General features: G+C 40.1%; 1 protein-coding gene across 1 annotated transcript in view; it reads left to right on the top strand.

Moving 5' to 3' along the window:
• Positions 1 to 16506, top strand: part of LOC144772156 (pepsin A-like) — a 48122-nt gene that overhangs the window by 25922 nt on the left and 5694 nt on the right. Inside the window, exons 6-7 of the mRNA XM_078656304.1 lie at positions 8434 to 8550; positions 15113 to 15257. Coding sequence (XP_078512430.1) covers positions 8434 to 8550; positions 15113 to 15257 — 262 coding nt within the window. The remainder of the gene's footprint in view (positions 1 to 8433; positions 8551 to 15112; positions 15258 to 16506) is intronic.

Raw genomic sequence — 16506 nt, forward strand, 5'->3', positions numbered from 1 at the left:
GGGTAGGGCAAGCCTAGCAAACCTTTTCGCCATTGGATAGGGGAAGCAAAGGAGATTTCCCAACCCACAGGCCGGCTGGTATGTAGAATAAATGGGGTATCTCCTATAACCTCCACAGAACACATTCTTGGACTGAGGAAAAACAAAACAGGACTTTACCTGCAGTCTGTGACCTGAGCAGAACCAAGAAGACTGGACCTGCTCTCAGTCTTGTACCCAAGGCCAGACTCCAAGGTTCATATTGCTGACCTTATGTTTCTGCAACAGGGACCCAACAAGCTACAAGAAGGCTAATGTGCAATTTTCTAGCTGCCCAGTACCACCTGGAGCTGTCAGTGACCCTGCTGCTTGAATCATGAACCTCAATTGCTTTCCCAAGGTCCTGGACCCTTGGCTGGTGTCGAAGTACACCACTACTAACAAATCCTGAAACCTTTTGGAACCACAGCTCTCCAGAGGATCTGGATAAACTTGCCAAGATGATCTGATGAAGGTGCCTTGTTGCTGGATCAAAGATTTAGGTTGCTCCTACTCCGCAACAGGAAATATAATTAAGGGGTTTGTAGCGGAGAAGGTATCCAGCCTTTTAAGCAGTCTTGGGCTACACGCTGAATATTGCCGGATAGGAAGAATCTGAACTGCAAAAAAGTAATTGAGGACTATTTCATAGTTTGGTGGATGGCCCATTTTTACACCAGGCCATTGAGTCAATAACACTATTGCCCAGACGTAGATGCCATCCTTCAAATTTAGAAATCACTGCCAAGCTAGAGGTAATTTCTTTAGCACTGCCAGGAACCGCTGTCAAGGCAATTCCTGTCCATGCATTTTACAGTTTGATGTGGGGCTCGGTTATCATGATGGAGCCTTGCACCAAACTGTTTTCTTTTCAAAAAGAACATTTCAAAATGGGATTTTCAGTTTGAAAATAGAAAAATGACCCTTTAGTGGGCGTCTTCTCCCCTGGCGAGGGAAGCATCTTGTCTTTTTTACTATTCCCTCCACAGGGGTTCGCCTGCCAGTGATCTACAATAAAAAACAGTTATATGTCTGCCCTTCCCACCCTAGTAAGTGCAACAGTAGGGAAGCGTTAGAAAGTGGAGGGGATAAAATTACTATTCCCACTCCAAGGAGTGCAAGAGTAGGGAATATTTTGGATAGTGGATAGGATAAAATTATTATTCCCACTCCAAATAGTGCAACAGTAGGGAATGTGTTGGATTGCGGAGACAAATATTTTAATATTCGCACTCCAACAAGTGCAACAGTAGTGAAAGTGTTGGATAGCTGAGGGTGATACCTTACTATTCCCACCCTACAGAGTGCAACAGTAGGGAAAGTGTTGGATAGCATAGGGGATACAATTACTATTGCCACTCCAACAACTGCAACAGTAGGGAAAGTGTTGGATAGCCAAGGGGCTAAAATTACTAATCCACCTCCAGCACATGCAACTATACAAAGGTGTTGGATAGCGAAGGGAAATAATTTCTATCCCCACTCCAGCAAGTTATACAGTAGGGAAAAGGTTAGATAGCAGAGGGGATAAAATTACTATTCCCACTGCAGGGAGTGCAAGAGTAGGGAAAGTGTTGGATAGCCAAGGGGATAAAATTACTTTTCGAACTCCAGGAGTGCAACAGCAGAGAAAGTGTTGGATAGTAGAGGGGAAACATGTACTACTCCCACTCCAGCAAGTGCAACAGTAGTGAAAGTGTTGGTTAGCAGAGGGTATTCATGTACTATTCCCACTCTAAGGAGTGCATCAGTAGAGAAAGTGTTGGATAGTGTAGGGGATAAAATTACTATTCCCACTCCAACAATTACAATAGTAGGGAGAGTGTTGGATAGCAGAATGGAATAATTTACTATTCCCACTTCAGCAAAATAATAAACTCCAATTAACATACACCTAAATAATAAAAAATGTTTTACTTCCCTCCAAATCCTCCTATAAATGACTCCACTAATATAGTCAAACATTACACAATTAACATAATTGCTTCAATATTAATTAATCTACTAATAAGAATGAACAACCAAATTAAAAACAATCAGTAATACATTAATTCACACTATTAAAGACTTTGAAATAGCAATAACTAAACATAGTAAATTGAATCCACAACCCACTCCTCAAAAATGACACATTTGATATATTTTCCAATAAATTATTAATAATTAATAACCAAATACTAATTATTTAATAATGCATTATTTAACACTATTAACAACTATACATTATTAAATACACAAATATGAATTAATACTAATTATTAATTAATTCATTAAAAATAAATTACTTCACACCCTACTCCCCTATGATCCCACAACCCGCTCCGACAAAAAACCCAAAATTAACATAATTACAAATTAATAATTAATCATTAATAACCAATGACAACTAATTGATAACAAATGAAATAACACAATCAACAATACACAATATTAAATACATAAATATTAATTAATTACAGTATTAAGTATTTAAATATGACATTACTTTCCACCCTACTCCCCTATTAACCCACACCCCACTCCTAAAAAAATGGCACAATTAACAAGTGTAACAATTAATAATTAAAAAACATTTAGTAACTAATTAATGACAAATGAATTAACACAATTAACAAGATAAAGTATTAACTACAAAAATATGAATTAATTAAAATGAATAATGAATTAATTATAATTAAATTACTTCCCACCCTATTCCCCCATAAACCCACAACCTGGTACAGAACTAAAACACACTATATAATTTTTTATAAAATTACTAACTTCTCAAAATTATTAATAAATATATTATAATTAAATCACTTTCCACCCTATTCCCCTTTAAACCCACTACCCGCTACGGAACTAAAATACGCAAAAATGAAATATCATACAATTCATTATTCCTTAAAAATGTAAAACATACAATACAAAAATAAGCTATACTTTTAACACATATACTAAAATACAGAACACTAAAATAAATTGTTTTATCATTAACAACAATATTTCTACTAACGATATTACTAACTTCGACATTAGGTAAAACAATATTTCTTATCTACATGTCGGTATTCTGTTCGACGATATTCTTGCAGGTAGATATTGTGCCACATCCATATTTCAACATCGATATTCTAGTATATTGCCATTTAAACATCGAAATTATGACTTCATACCCTTGCTGTCATATCCCGCTGAAGACTTTTGACATAATTTCCAGAGACTAAAGGCCTAATTTATATGCTGGCAAGGAGAGAACTCCATTGCAATGACGACGGAGTTTCCTCTCCACCAACATAGTGGTCTCTCCACCCGACTTAGATGTGGTCAGACCATAGTAAGGGCCATCAGAGAATTGGCTATATGTCTGTCTGCAATATTAGGATTGGTAGAAATATAACTGTATAACATCAAGTGACCCACTACTGATTTATTGATTGATTGTTTAAGATCACTAACTCTGATATTAGCAGAAACACTGGTTTTTTTTTATATCAAAAGCCTTGTCTTTATGTCTGAAATAAAAATGGTATGTCATTAAAGTATTTCCAACGTAAAGGTAACTTTTACAACTCAGGGGCCAATTCTGATCTCGCTTGGAAAGCCCTATGGCCTACTCAGTCCCGTAGAGCTTTCCAACCGACTCATGATCCGGGGCGCCGAGCCACAGAGTATGAAGCACTGCAGAGCTGACGGACTCGGGTCGCTTGGAGCCCCATTAAAGTCAATAGGAGCCTGTTGTACGTCACACACATAGGCTTCCATCGTGAAAAATGTACGTCTTGGAAAAGGGGCCCCCCTGTTACATATTTGCGTTGGTGCCCCCGCAAAGTAAATTCATGGGTGAGTGGAACCCCTGGGTCCCCCGACTGTCCAAGTCATAGGGCCCCGGGTGAAGGAGGGTCAGGCGCAGACCCCCGAAGACCTCTTCTGGGAGCTTTTTTGAGCCGGAGGCTCAGATTCGCATCGGCTGCCCGCAATGTGTATCGTACTTGGCCAGCCGGAAACCGTACGCATTGCACTGTATGCGTCAGACAGATTTAAGTCACTGTGCAGGCCTCGCTTACGGGTATGAGTCGGTCGTGGCGCGAGGCTTGAAGCGCATCATACTTGCTCGCTCATACAGCTGTACGAGTCGCACGGAAATCAGGAGTACGACTCGGACTCGCTACTGATGGATGACTCAAGGAAGACTTCCGAACGAGATCAGAATCGGCCCCTTGGTCTGAATTGTAAGGAGGAGGGTGCTTGAAAAGGGATTCCCTCCCCCCCTCTTTCGGTAGCCAAAATGTAATGTATTGATGATTTGGAAGAGCAATTGTGTTCACAAATTATCAATCAGTTCAAGGCACCCGACTCAGTATGGAAACTGACTCAGAGTGGGGAAGCTGTTCCTCTTGGCCCACATCCACTTCGAATCATGACAAGTGGCCTCAATGTAACTTGACAGTGGTGTAGGGGACCTCTGCATGATCGCTAATGTCATTTGTTCCAAGTGAAATTTTGCTTCCTAAAATTAATCAATGTTTCTATAAGTACAACAAATGTGTTCACTTGGAATGAATGCGAATGCAAGGATGGGAGGTCTGCTGTTCTTCTCAGGCCTCCACTACTGTGTTCTCAGGCATTTACAGGGGTTTATAAAATTCCTCTTTCTTCATTTTTATTCATGAAGCAGGAGGTTGGCGACTTCCTGTGATGCACCCGACTGTTATTTCAGTCACACTGTAACATTAGCAGGATGTTTTTGTGAAACACTGTAATCGACTCTCCGTAGACTACCCTGGTCCGATTCAGAAGGGTAAACTTTGACTTCAGGTATAAACTTATACTTCAGGCTAAGATTGGGCCCTTATGTCTGACTTTTTTACTAATGGTTGCAATTTGTATGCAACTATCCAATTGAACACGTTAACTAAAGAAAACACCTCAAAAAGTCATCAGGCACACCCATCTTTGCAGAATGCCAACTACACATCGTGAGTATTCACAAAGGTAAATTTACACTTTTGTGCAACTTTACAATTTTTCCTGATTCACAAAGGTAAACTGAGACCAAAACCCTAAATTTACCACTTTTCGGTATCCATAAAGGTCAACTTAGACCAAACATTTATCTTTCCTAAAAGTAACTTGCATTTGTGAACTAGTAAAGTGGAGTGTGGAGGAGTGTCCTCTGCTGTTGGGGCTGTTGACTCTGCAGATCAGTGTGGTACTTCCAAGGGAGAGGGTGACTGATCGAGGCTGTCTGGTCACAATACTACATCACACTCTATGTTATTCCACTCTATGCCACTGTAGGACAGGAAACTGTATGCTATTTCACTCTACGCCACTCCACTGTACGCTAATCCATTCTCCACAACTCCACTCCACCCAACTACACTCCACACCAGTCCCCTGTGCTTCACTCAACAACACTATAATCGACTGAACTACAGTCTACATACCTCCAATATACCACACTATACTCCACAATATAGTACTACACTGTGTTACAATGTACTCCTGCCAATACGAGTGTACATCACTCTACTATGATGAAGAGCACTTTAATGACACATTTCTGCAGTCTAGTACACTCTAAGCATCTCCATGTATGCATCCCCACCCCACTTCATATACTTCAATCTGAGACACTACACCACTGTACTCTGCTACTGCACTGTATGGCACTCCACTGTACTCTACTCTATGCCACTCAACTGTGCTGCAGTCTATCTCACTTCGTTCTACCATACTGTACCGCACTCTACTCAGCATTACTCCACTGTACAACACTTTCATCCCCTCCATGACACTCTAATCTACATCACTCTATGATCATTACCGACACACTACTATACTCTACTGTACCACAGGGCACTCCACTCTACAACACCTTACTCCACTGCATACTATTCCACTCCACTCCACGCTACTCTACTATAAAACATGCTACTCCACTCTATGCTATCCCATTCCACTGGCCTTTACTCCTCTTAGTGCATGGCACAGTACACACTCCACTCCACACTGTTCCACTGTAACCCACTGTATTCCACTCTAAGCAAATCCACTGTACAACACTCCACTACAAGGTGTGCCAGTATACGACACTGTACTCCACTCTATGCCCTTACACTACACTGTAAAACCTACCACTCTATGCCCCTACACCCTAGTGTACAACATCCTACTCCACTTTACATTACTTTCAAACACTCAACGACACACCACTCCACTGTACTATACAGGACACCACTCTAAATTATAACACTTTACTCAACTCTACAATATGCCTGTCCACTTTAGTGCATGCCAGGATACTGTACTATACTACATGCAACTGCACTATATAACAATGTATTCCACTGTAAACTATGCCACTCCACTTTACTCCACTCCTCTTTATGACACTCATTCCACTCTATCCCACTGCACTGTACCAATTAAATGGGCAACCTTATCTGTATTACTGTAATTTATAGTTTACGCAACACCTTCAATCTATCATACCTCCTGCAGCTCATGCACTGTGCATTTAACTCAGTAGCCCACTACATTAATTAAAACTTGCACCTGCTCCATGCACAGCTTAAACCGTTTTCTATTATATCGGTTCTACCATTTAAAATAATAGTTATTATACTAATAGTTATGACACCGCAAACAACATATCTTGGGAGAAGACAGTGCATTGTACAATCGTGAGATATAGTTAATGTACAATGGCTACTGAGCTTCCGTGGTTTAAGCTTTGGTGGATGTAAGCTCTGTGTCTTATTTGAGAGGAGTTTTTTCGGCACACTGACAGCGCTGTACAACATTCCAGTTGGGGAGCTGCAGGTCCACAAGTAGTTACTGGAGGGTTCTCTCAAGTCAGATAGAACTGGTTTAAATGCCAATCACAAGTCTGTGGTGGGGGTGGTTTCAACCAAAAATATGCATATGCACTCTGGCTACTCTAATGACTTGTGCTCGTTTTATGTAGGATAAATAAATATACTAGGCCTGGGCGGTAAACTCCGCTCTGCTCGTGTAATTTGTGGAATTTTGTCAATTCAGCATTCTGTGGAGAATGCGGAATTGCTTAAAATTTCACGATCCGCAGTGTAGCAGATTTTTTCCTTGTTCGCGCTTTCAAAATGCATGTTCGCACCTGAGGAAGCAACTCATGCGCGACAAGTTTTCCTATCCATTCGCGTGCGCCATGAGATTTTGGCGATCGTGAACACAGCATTTTGATGCGCCATCGGACATACGCGTGCCCGAACTGTAAACACGCATTGCAAATGGGTGGGACAAGTGAAACAAGATGGCTGCACCAATTGGCGACCACATGGGCAAGTTCGCAAGATATTTCCCCCCCGAACACGCAAACAGTGTCCCCAAACAGGAAAACCGCAACGCGAACGGGCAGAACAATGCCGCGTGCTCACATAGATTTTTTACATCTTCGCGGAACTTTGCGTAACGCGACTATGCAAATTCCGCCCAGGCCTAAAATACACCGTAGCTGGTTTATAGTGAGGAATGAACATTCATATTTATAATAAATGTCTATTTTTGGGAACTAATTTTAGGTGTATCTGTTGAAGTGCAAGGGCAAACACAGTCTCTTAAAGTAAAAACATCCACCTGCTGAAGAGGGCTGGTCTTTTGATCTATAGCCTCTGCTTGGTTGGGAGGGAGTAAATTGTGAGTGATATGACAACAGAATAATGATGAAAGAGTATTGATTGGGAACCCCTTTATATGTAGGCATATTTCGTTTCATATGTGTTTAGAAAACATGAGCCTGGCAAAACAGTTAAAGCTGCCTTTAGGCCAGACTTAGAAATAGGGAGGCAGGTCCATCTGAGTTGAGGGTCCAAAACCCTGGCACTCACTGAGCCTGGTCTTGTGTTCAGAGCTTGATGAAGCTGCTGACATCTATTTAGAAGAGGCTTAGACCATGCCACGAGACTTTTGGCATTGTGTGAGATATACCTGATGGAGGCCATGCCTTTTAGATGATAAGTCTCCTGGTATTACACAATTCTGGAGCACTCTGAAGGATCCTTGAGGTGATGTGCAGCACACTATAAAACATGGTTTAGTAGCAGAGGGGGCTGATAGCAATGGCAGACTTGTGCAGCATAGTGAGATGTCTCCTATGCGTTGCATAAGTAGCTGATATATGAATTGTGTTTATCAAAGATGGTGCTGATGTGCTTACAGGGGTGATATTTCAGAGATGAATCATGCCCCAAGTTTTGAGTGTTGATTAGGTCTCTTTGAAGGAAAAGTGGGACCGGAGGTGCAGTTGTGATGATTTTCGGTTCTTCGCGTGGTGGTGTGGATGTGCACATGTGAGGTACATGAAAGCACCATGTCTACATGAAAGGTAACACTAGAAATGTCATCAGTTGATTGTCTTATTGAGAAATGTTCTCTAATTTATCTTCACAGCTATGGAGAAAGTGGAAGTATGCTGACCTTTGGTGCAATTGACCCCTCATATTACCTTGGAAATATCTACTGGGTGCCTGTCTCGAAGGAGCGATACTGGCAGATTAATATGGACAGGTACTGAAATGAAAGCATGAATGAATGAATGGATGCTGTATCCTGCTGTTAGATACGAATATAAAATAAATCAAACGGCAAAAAAGTAATATTGTAAATTAGGAAATACAAACTGCGGGATCTCGAGAAAATGTAAACTCAGGGACCGATTCACAGATATACCTTAAGACAAAATCCTAAACGTACTACTTTTGGTATTCACAGAAGGCATTTAGTAGTCTTAAGTTAGGATTTTGTTGTAATTTAGGATTTTGTCTTAAGTTAGGATTTTGTCCTAAATTAGGATTTTGTCTTAAATTGGGATTTTGTCCTTAATTAGGCTTTTGTCCTAAATTAGGATTTTGTCCTAAATTAGGATTTTGTCTTAAATTAGGATTTTGTCCTAAATTAAGATTGTGTCTTAAGTTAGGATTTTGTCCTAAATTAGGACATTGTCCTAAATTAGGATTTTGTCTTCAGTTAGGATTTTGTCCTAAATTAGGATTTTGTCTTACATTAGGATGTTGTCCTAAGTTAGGATTTTGTCTTAGGTTAGGATTTTTTGTTCTAAGTTAAGATTTTGTCTTAAATTAGGATTTTGTCTTAAGTTAAACTTAAACTTAATTTACGTTTGTCTTAAATTTAATTTAAGACGAAATCCTAATTTAAGACAAAATCCTAATTTAGAACAAAATCCTAATTTAAGACAAAATCCTAATTCAGGACAACATCCTAACTTGAGGCAAAATCCTAACTTAAGACAAAATCGCCATGAAAACTTTGGAGGAAACTAGTAATATGCTTGGGCCAGCATATTACCAGACTCACAGCACTGCAAGACTGCCAAGGATCGCAGATCTCTGGCAGTAGCAGTGGTTCTGTGGCAGTCTGCTTGCCTTATTCAGAATAAGCAGGTGGACAGTGCCCATAAGTACGGTGGGCCAATGGACCGCCGTAGTCATAATCAGGCCCAATATATTTTTTTTAACTAGTCCAAATCCTCAATAAAGCAAAGGGTTATTTGTGTAGATCCTGGAATATTTTCTCAAAGAAACTAAATGTTGATATAAAAGAATAATGAAAATGAGTGGGAAAAAACAGCTATTTGTGACTGCATATCTATCTGTAACTTCTTGTCACAATGGCCTATTTTCAAAAATTTTTTTACCGTTATGTCCATCAGACACTTCTGGACTCAGCGATATATAGGCTTTGTAGGTTACCCAAAAACCTTACAATGCTTTTTAATTGTGTACCAACTATAAAAATAATGAAAAATGGGTGTTATAAGAAAGTCGATTATGAGTTGTGGTGTTTGAGAAACCTCACCACGGAATAAATTCACTATCCTGTATTAGGTTCAGTTAGGTTACTTTAATTTAAACTGTAGCTCTGTCCTGAGTAGCTGCGGCACTGAGCAGTCAGCCTTAATTGAAAGGACATCAGAGTAAACAGTTATCAGCACTTAAATGGTACTAAGTAAGAGACACAGCACAATAAACATCCCACTCCAAATTCATAAAACGAGTTATATTTTTATCTTTAAATAGACATCAAAAAGACGAACCTCAATTGAAGGGAGCCGGAGTTATGATTTTTTAAAACTGTTTATAAGACACTGTCAAAATTCATGCTGACTCTCACAATTAGAAACTTTTCTGGTTCTTTTCCTTGTCTATGGACTCGTTGGCGGAGTCGTCTGCAACTTCAGTGTGCAGTTTGAAGTAGTTGAATGAGTGAAGTCCAGTGGTCTGGTACAAACCTTTGGTCTTGCCAGAACTGAAGGCTATCGACAAACCTGCAACACGCTGCAGTGATAGCAATCTGAAGTCTGTGTCCCGGGGCTTTGACAATGATAGGGTGCTGAGTGGCAGTAGCATATGAACATCTGGTTCTTTTAAAAAAAAATTATCATTGAGCTCTAGACACAAAAGTTGCAATTCCTATAGGAGGTAGAGTAAATTATAACACCAGCCATGGGTCCTGGAACTTTTAGGCACCTTGCGGGGACTAAAACTCTATCACCAAGAGCACACCAGTGGGTTCTTGGGCAATTCCAGTTGTTACAGGTCAGCTGGGCTCTGCCGATGCCGGACTTCTTAAGCCCTTGAGGTCTCTCTACATAGTCAACAGCAGGATAAGAAACCTTTCCCTCTGAAGTTCTGTCTTTGGTTCAGCAGATGCAGCCTTCTTTTCTGAGGTAGACAGGTTCAGCATGAGCAGCCATTCCTCTGTCCTTTTTAGGTCCAGAAGTGCTCAGAGGAAAGGATCCAGGGGTTTCACCTTTACACCTATCTCAAGTTTGTGAATTGGGAAAACTCCCTAACCAATGGGGCCAACATTCCTAAGGGCAGCCCTAACCATTGTTACATCACTTCCTTGTGCATTGGCATGAAACAATCACAGAGTGCGTATCTCTGCCCAAATCCAAAATATCAGAACACGTCTTGGCTGGGTCTGAGCTATTGCCACACCCTTGCGGTGTGTCCAGTTTTATTGTCATACTCCTCCTGGAAAAATAGTTCTAAAAGTGTTTTTTTCTCTCCGGGTATGAAAGCCAATCTATCTACCTTGTCAAAGGAAAGGGCAGGCTACAATGTGACTCAGGGAAGGCTGGCATTTTGAAGTTGGGCCATCTCTGGCCATGCTTTCAGGAGGTCACGCCTCCTCTCACCAACATGTCATTTGTTATCCTTGCCTCAAAGAGCAGGAAGACAGCAGGTGGTCTCAGGTGACAACTGCTATAGTTACTCAGAAATGGCTACTAAAGACTTGAGACAAGAAACGGGCGACTTTCTAAAGTCCCCTCAACATTACCTTAATTCTCACTATGTCAGGTTTAAGGTAAAAAATGTATTTGATAACTTGAAAAAATACATTTGATTGCCCTAAATGGAAATTAGCACTTTGTGATTGGGCTAGTGTAACCATATGTTAGCCAATGGGACAGCCAGTCTTGCTACAGTGAAAATGACAACAAGACGTTTAAACTGTCAGTGCATGTAAAACACACTAAACATGTTCTGCTTTTCAAAATCTAGCACCTTGTCTTATGGACTTATATGGCTTACCTTAGGGGGACTTATAACTATTAAAAGTAAGGATTGGATTTAACAAAGCAGGTATAGTTTAAAAGCTCAACAAGCTGCTTTGGTGATATTACAGGCATTGAAATCCACATAGAACAAATTCAAAAGCAGCATCAGGCCATACAGTTGTGTTGAATCAGTGTGTGGGGCTTGACCTGACTGCTATAGTACCCCTATAGCTCCTTGTTGAAAATAGTTTAAAAGCTGCCAGACGAATGTGCACTGGCAGGTCTCGAGCCATGTTTTCACTGTATCACTGCAGCGGTGGTACGATAAGCCCTGCATTCCAATGGTGACATTTAACTCCCAGGCCCTGGGTATACAAAGTGCCATATAATAGGGTCTTATACGTAAGTTAAATATGGTAGGTAATAGGCGATAAGAGACACAGCACAATGGCTGGGGTCTGGGCAGCTTGTTCCAGTACTCCTCAGAGTCTGGGAACCAGCAGCATTATTCCAAAAACCTGGGGCTGATCATACTAAAAATGAATTTATTTTGAGGTATGAAAGAAACCTATGTACTTCAGAAATGTACACAAATTACTGAGTTTAAGGACAGTGGTTATTCGGACACCTCTGTATTTGAGGTTCTCCATATTGTCAGGTGATTTAAAGGGAAAAGTGCTGAATGTTTTGTTTATTGCACATTCACAAATGGGTGAGAAATGTAATTGGTAATACTTTAGCACCATACGTTTCGTGTTGAAAATGGTACCAACTTAAGTGGCTGGTCATAGAGCCTGCACTCAAAATGCTCAAAAATGCAACCTGGAGACACAATATTTCACCCTGGAAAATTCACCCTTTTAAAAAAATAAAATAGTTAGCTGTAAGAATGAATAAGAGTATTAAAAACTAATCAACCATCAGCAACAAACTACTTAATTTCTTAATAGTCAAACAGTTTAATTTTTTATGTCCCATCATAATTCTAATCACAAATCAGAATACCAATATGCCCAGTTTGGAATGGCTTAGCACGTCAAATGATCCACAACACCTACCTATAATTTAAAAATATTTATCGATCGTAAACCAACTTTTTCAATTCTTGCTGAAGGGCCATGCATAAAAAAATACCTATGAGTAAAATAAAGTTTTGTTAAAATACCAAATAATACAGCAGGTTGTCAATTTACTCTAGTCTTAATAAGCTTCTTTGCTGATTTACAGGAGTGGGACAGATACATATAACATGTTGTAGAGTTTCAGTCCCCTGATGACACAGGTGGCAACTGTTGCCTTTACCTGCACCACCTTTCCTCCATTTTGGAGGAAGCCTAGTCTAAGTATTTCACCAAGTCTTAGTGCCAGGACTGTCTGTTTTACCTTCCAAAAGTAAGGATTCTCTTAGGCTTGAATAAGATTTCAGTACCAGCCATCCGTGAAGGCGTTTGGACAACTTGTCTTTGTCTGCGATCCAGCTTTGCAGTTTATTCAACCTATTTACCATTCTCTTAAAGATTTGCCCAGATATGTTGGCATCCATAGATCTCTCAGCTCTAGCCTCTCAATGCTGTTCTCAAATGTTTCTTATAGGCTCCATTCCCCCGCTGGAGATTCATTTTGGTTCAAAGTCGTTTACCCAGTGTCTTGTCGGCAGCTGCACGTAGTTTGTGGCAGAGCTTTACAAAGGCCGAAGGTCTGGCAAGTGACCCTTTTGTTATTGAAAACTCCAGTTGAACTTGGGCAGGCGAGGCAGATCAGGGTAGCCGAAAGTTTTTTTTATACAATCTTATCACTAGTTTGCCAAGGAGGCTGACCTCAGTGCCTAGCATTATCTCTGATCCATTTGCAGTTTTTCTCTTTAATATGTCGATTAAAAGCAATCACATTTGTTGTTTTGATGTTTACTTCCAGCCCATTCTTGTCTGTGCAAACGCCAGACAATAGAGAAGCCACTGAATGCCTGTTTGTGTGTCACAAGAGGGGTTCTAACACATAGTATACATACAGCTAACTGTAGATGTTTGGCTCTAGCTCAGCCACCACCTGGGAAAACTTACTGAACCCAGACATTTCTGGAATTTAGATACAAGGGGTTGTCCGGTATGGTTCTCATGTGGTGTTCCTACCCACAAGAGCTTGACGACATCAAATCTTGGCTAAAAACACACATTTTCCTCAACATTTCTGGGAGGGAATATTCTGGCATCTGAAGGGATCCACAAATTTCCTACACTTATCATTCCTCCAAGTCTCCCAATACAAATTATACCACCTTGTGTGGCTAGGCTTAGTGTTCACGGCACAAAACTACCCAAGATGGCCGCTTCAAATTCTCCAGTGAAAAGTAAAACCAACCCATTTTATTTTACAATTTGGGTGGGTGTAGGTTTTTGGCCCTAGCTCAGCCGGCACCTAGTGAAACCAGCCGAAGCAGTCTGGAAACAAGACACCCATGGAAATCCACCTTGGCATGACTTGCGGGGCTCGCACCAGGTTTTTCTACCCAGAAGCATTTTGGCTAAAAACAAATATTTTCCCCACATTTCTGTATCTGAAACTTCAGAATGTGCAGGGATTCATAGATTTTGCTACCATCCGGCGTCCCCCCACATCACACAATACAAAATTTACCTCACTTCTGTGGGTGGGTCTGGCGCCCACATTGGGAAAGGGCCCAAAGCACAACTTGGACACTACACATTTTTCAATGAAAACCAACCCTCTTTTGCCATCCGGGCAGCTGTGGATTCTGGGAAGTAGTTCAGCCAGTCTTTTCATGTATGGGAGTTTTATCCCTAAATCATATTTCTTTGAAATTGAAGTCTCTTGTTGCCATCTTTCAAAGATGAAATTTAGTAGGAATACTTTTTAGGACAGTGCCTGCTTGTTATTTCCACAGGCCACAGGCAGATATGGTTAGACGAAGGGGAACCTTGTGAAATAATGCCCACGCTTTATGACACACATGCGTGTATGATCATGCAAGAGTGCTGTGTACACAGATAATCAATTTACAGTAACATGTTAAACTTCCCAGTGAAACCCTAGTGAACCAGCAGAGTTTGTCTCTGTATCCAATTAGTAGGGAATGCAGTGTAGGGGAAGGGTTAACATTCTCAAATATTAATTGTAGGATTTAGCCCTGTTCATCAGATCTCAATTTCTACAGAAGATTACATGTTTGAGGTTAGGATATTAAACACATCTGGAGATAGTCTAAGGCAGAATTAATTCATTACAAAGTATTACAACTAGAAAACAAAAAAAGGATATAACAGGTTCTGCCAGGGCATGTGTTTCTGGATGAGTTGATGATATATATGATACTGTTTGAAGTGTGTGTGTACATGAGATGTTTTATTATGTGACTTTTATCTCCAATGAGGTGCCCAGATCAGGTGATGGTGCTTCCCTTACCAGGATGAGAAGCTCTGAAGATGTTAGATCTATTTCTCACAATAGAGGATTGTAAGGACTTAACTTAATTTTCTATTTGCCTCTTGAGAGCTTCCATTGATATTAGTCTCTTCCTTCCAACCTCAGCGTCTCCATGAATGGAAACATTATCGCCTGCGACGGAGGATGTCAAGCTATTGTGGACTCGGGAACAACTATGATTTCTGGTCCCAAATCTGGAATTGCAAATATCCTCAATGTTATTGGAGCAACTCTGGACTCTAATCTGGAGGTGAGTGTCTATAGCTTCCCATTTCTGGTGTGTGATAGTAGAATTAACAGACATTTCAGCTGGAAGCAATTGTTTTCTGTAAGGATGGCCAGACCCTAAATGCCAACAGTTTAACAATCCATTGGTCAATGAAAAATTATTATTTCGATCAGAAAACATCACTATAACATTGATTGTTCCATACACTTAAACTGACAGTTACAAACCATATTCCATCTATATATACAACGTTTATTTCTCCTAAATAGCAAAGCTAATCTAGTGATTTATTGTTCAACTATATTGTTGTGATATAGTCCCTAATGTCCATAATACATGACATTTGTATCAATCAGGCTGCACAGGTATAATAGTTCTCAATCTGTTTGTTACTCTATAATGCGCAACCTTTCGTGACCCCACCGCTTAGAAGTCACAATAAAAAAAAAGATTTCTCCAAATAATCAAGCAATGAAAAGGAGCATACAATTATACACAATTAGTTTGTGAAATACAATCAATATCTCAAAATACACAAAATCCCCAAAATATTGAACAGGGAGTCTTGAAGTGTCTTTTTTTCAATATTCTTTATTTGCAGTCTTATGCGATATGTATGGACTTACTCAGGGCTGTGTATACATGTCAAAAATAGCTGAAACGATCTCCTTTATATTCCGATGTTAACATACGCTGGGATTACCCGTGGCGTCTAGATTATCATAGGTTTAAAGGATATTTGCCTTCAAATCCAATCTGCTGTGTTGTTTGTTCATTTTCGAATGCTGTCTCAGACTTCTTTATGGTTTAAAACCTTCATCTGTTCAAAAATCATAGCAATATATCCTGAACTGATCTGCATTGTACAGATAGGTCTGTCTCTAAACCTTCCCTGCCACACCCAAACACCTGCTACCAGCACAGTGCTGTTAAAAGCACTTGTTGCATTGTTTTGGCCATGCCAGCATAACACAATACAATTTCACACTCACTATACAGTGCACTCCTGCACCTCACAAAGTGCAGGAAACCTGGAAGATATTAAAGGTAGCTTTACAATACTCTGCTGTCTTTTCTGGTTTCTTGACACATTGCCAGTTACATTTGACTTTTTTAATCTTTCCAGTTTCTCCCTGTTATTTTCCAACATTATTTATTAATACATAGTTAAATAAATTCCAATTGTACTTAAGTTGAAAAGCACAAATTAAACTACAGTGGGGGCTAACAAGCCCCTTGCGCTGCTGGCGTGTCGCTTATTCCCATGTTA

This window comes from Lissotriton helveticus, chromosome 8 (assembly GCF_964261635.1).
Source record: "Lissotriton helveticus chromosome 8, aLisHel1.1, whole genome shotgun sequence".
NCBI lineage: Eukaryota > Metazoa > Chordata > Amphibia > Caudata > Salamandridae > Lissotriton > Lissotriton helveticus.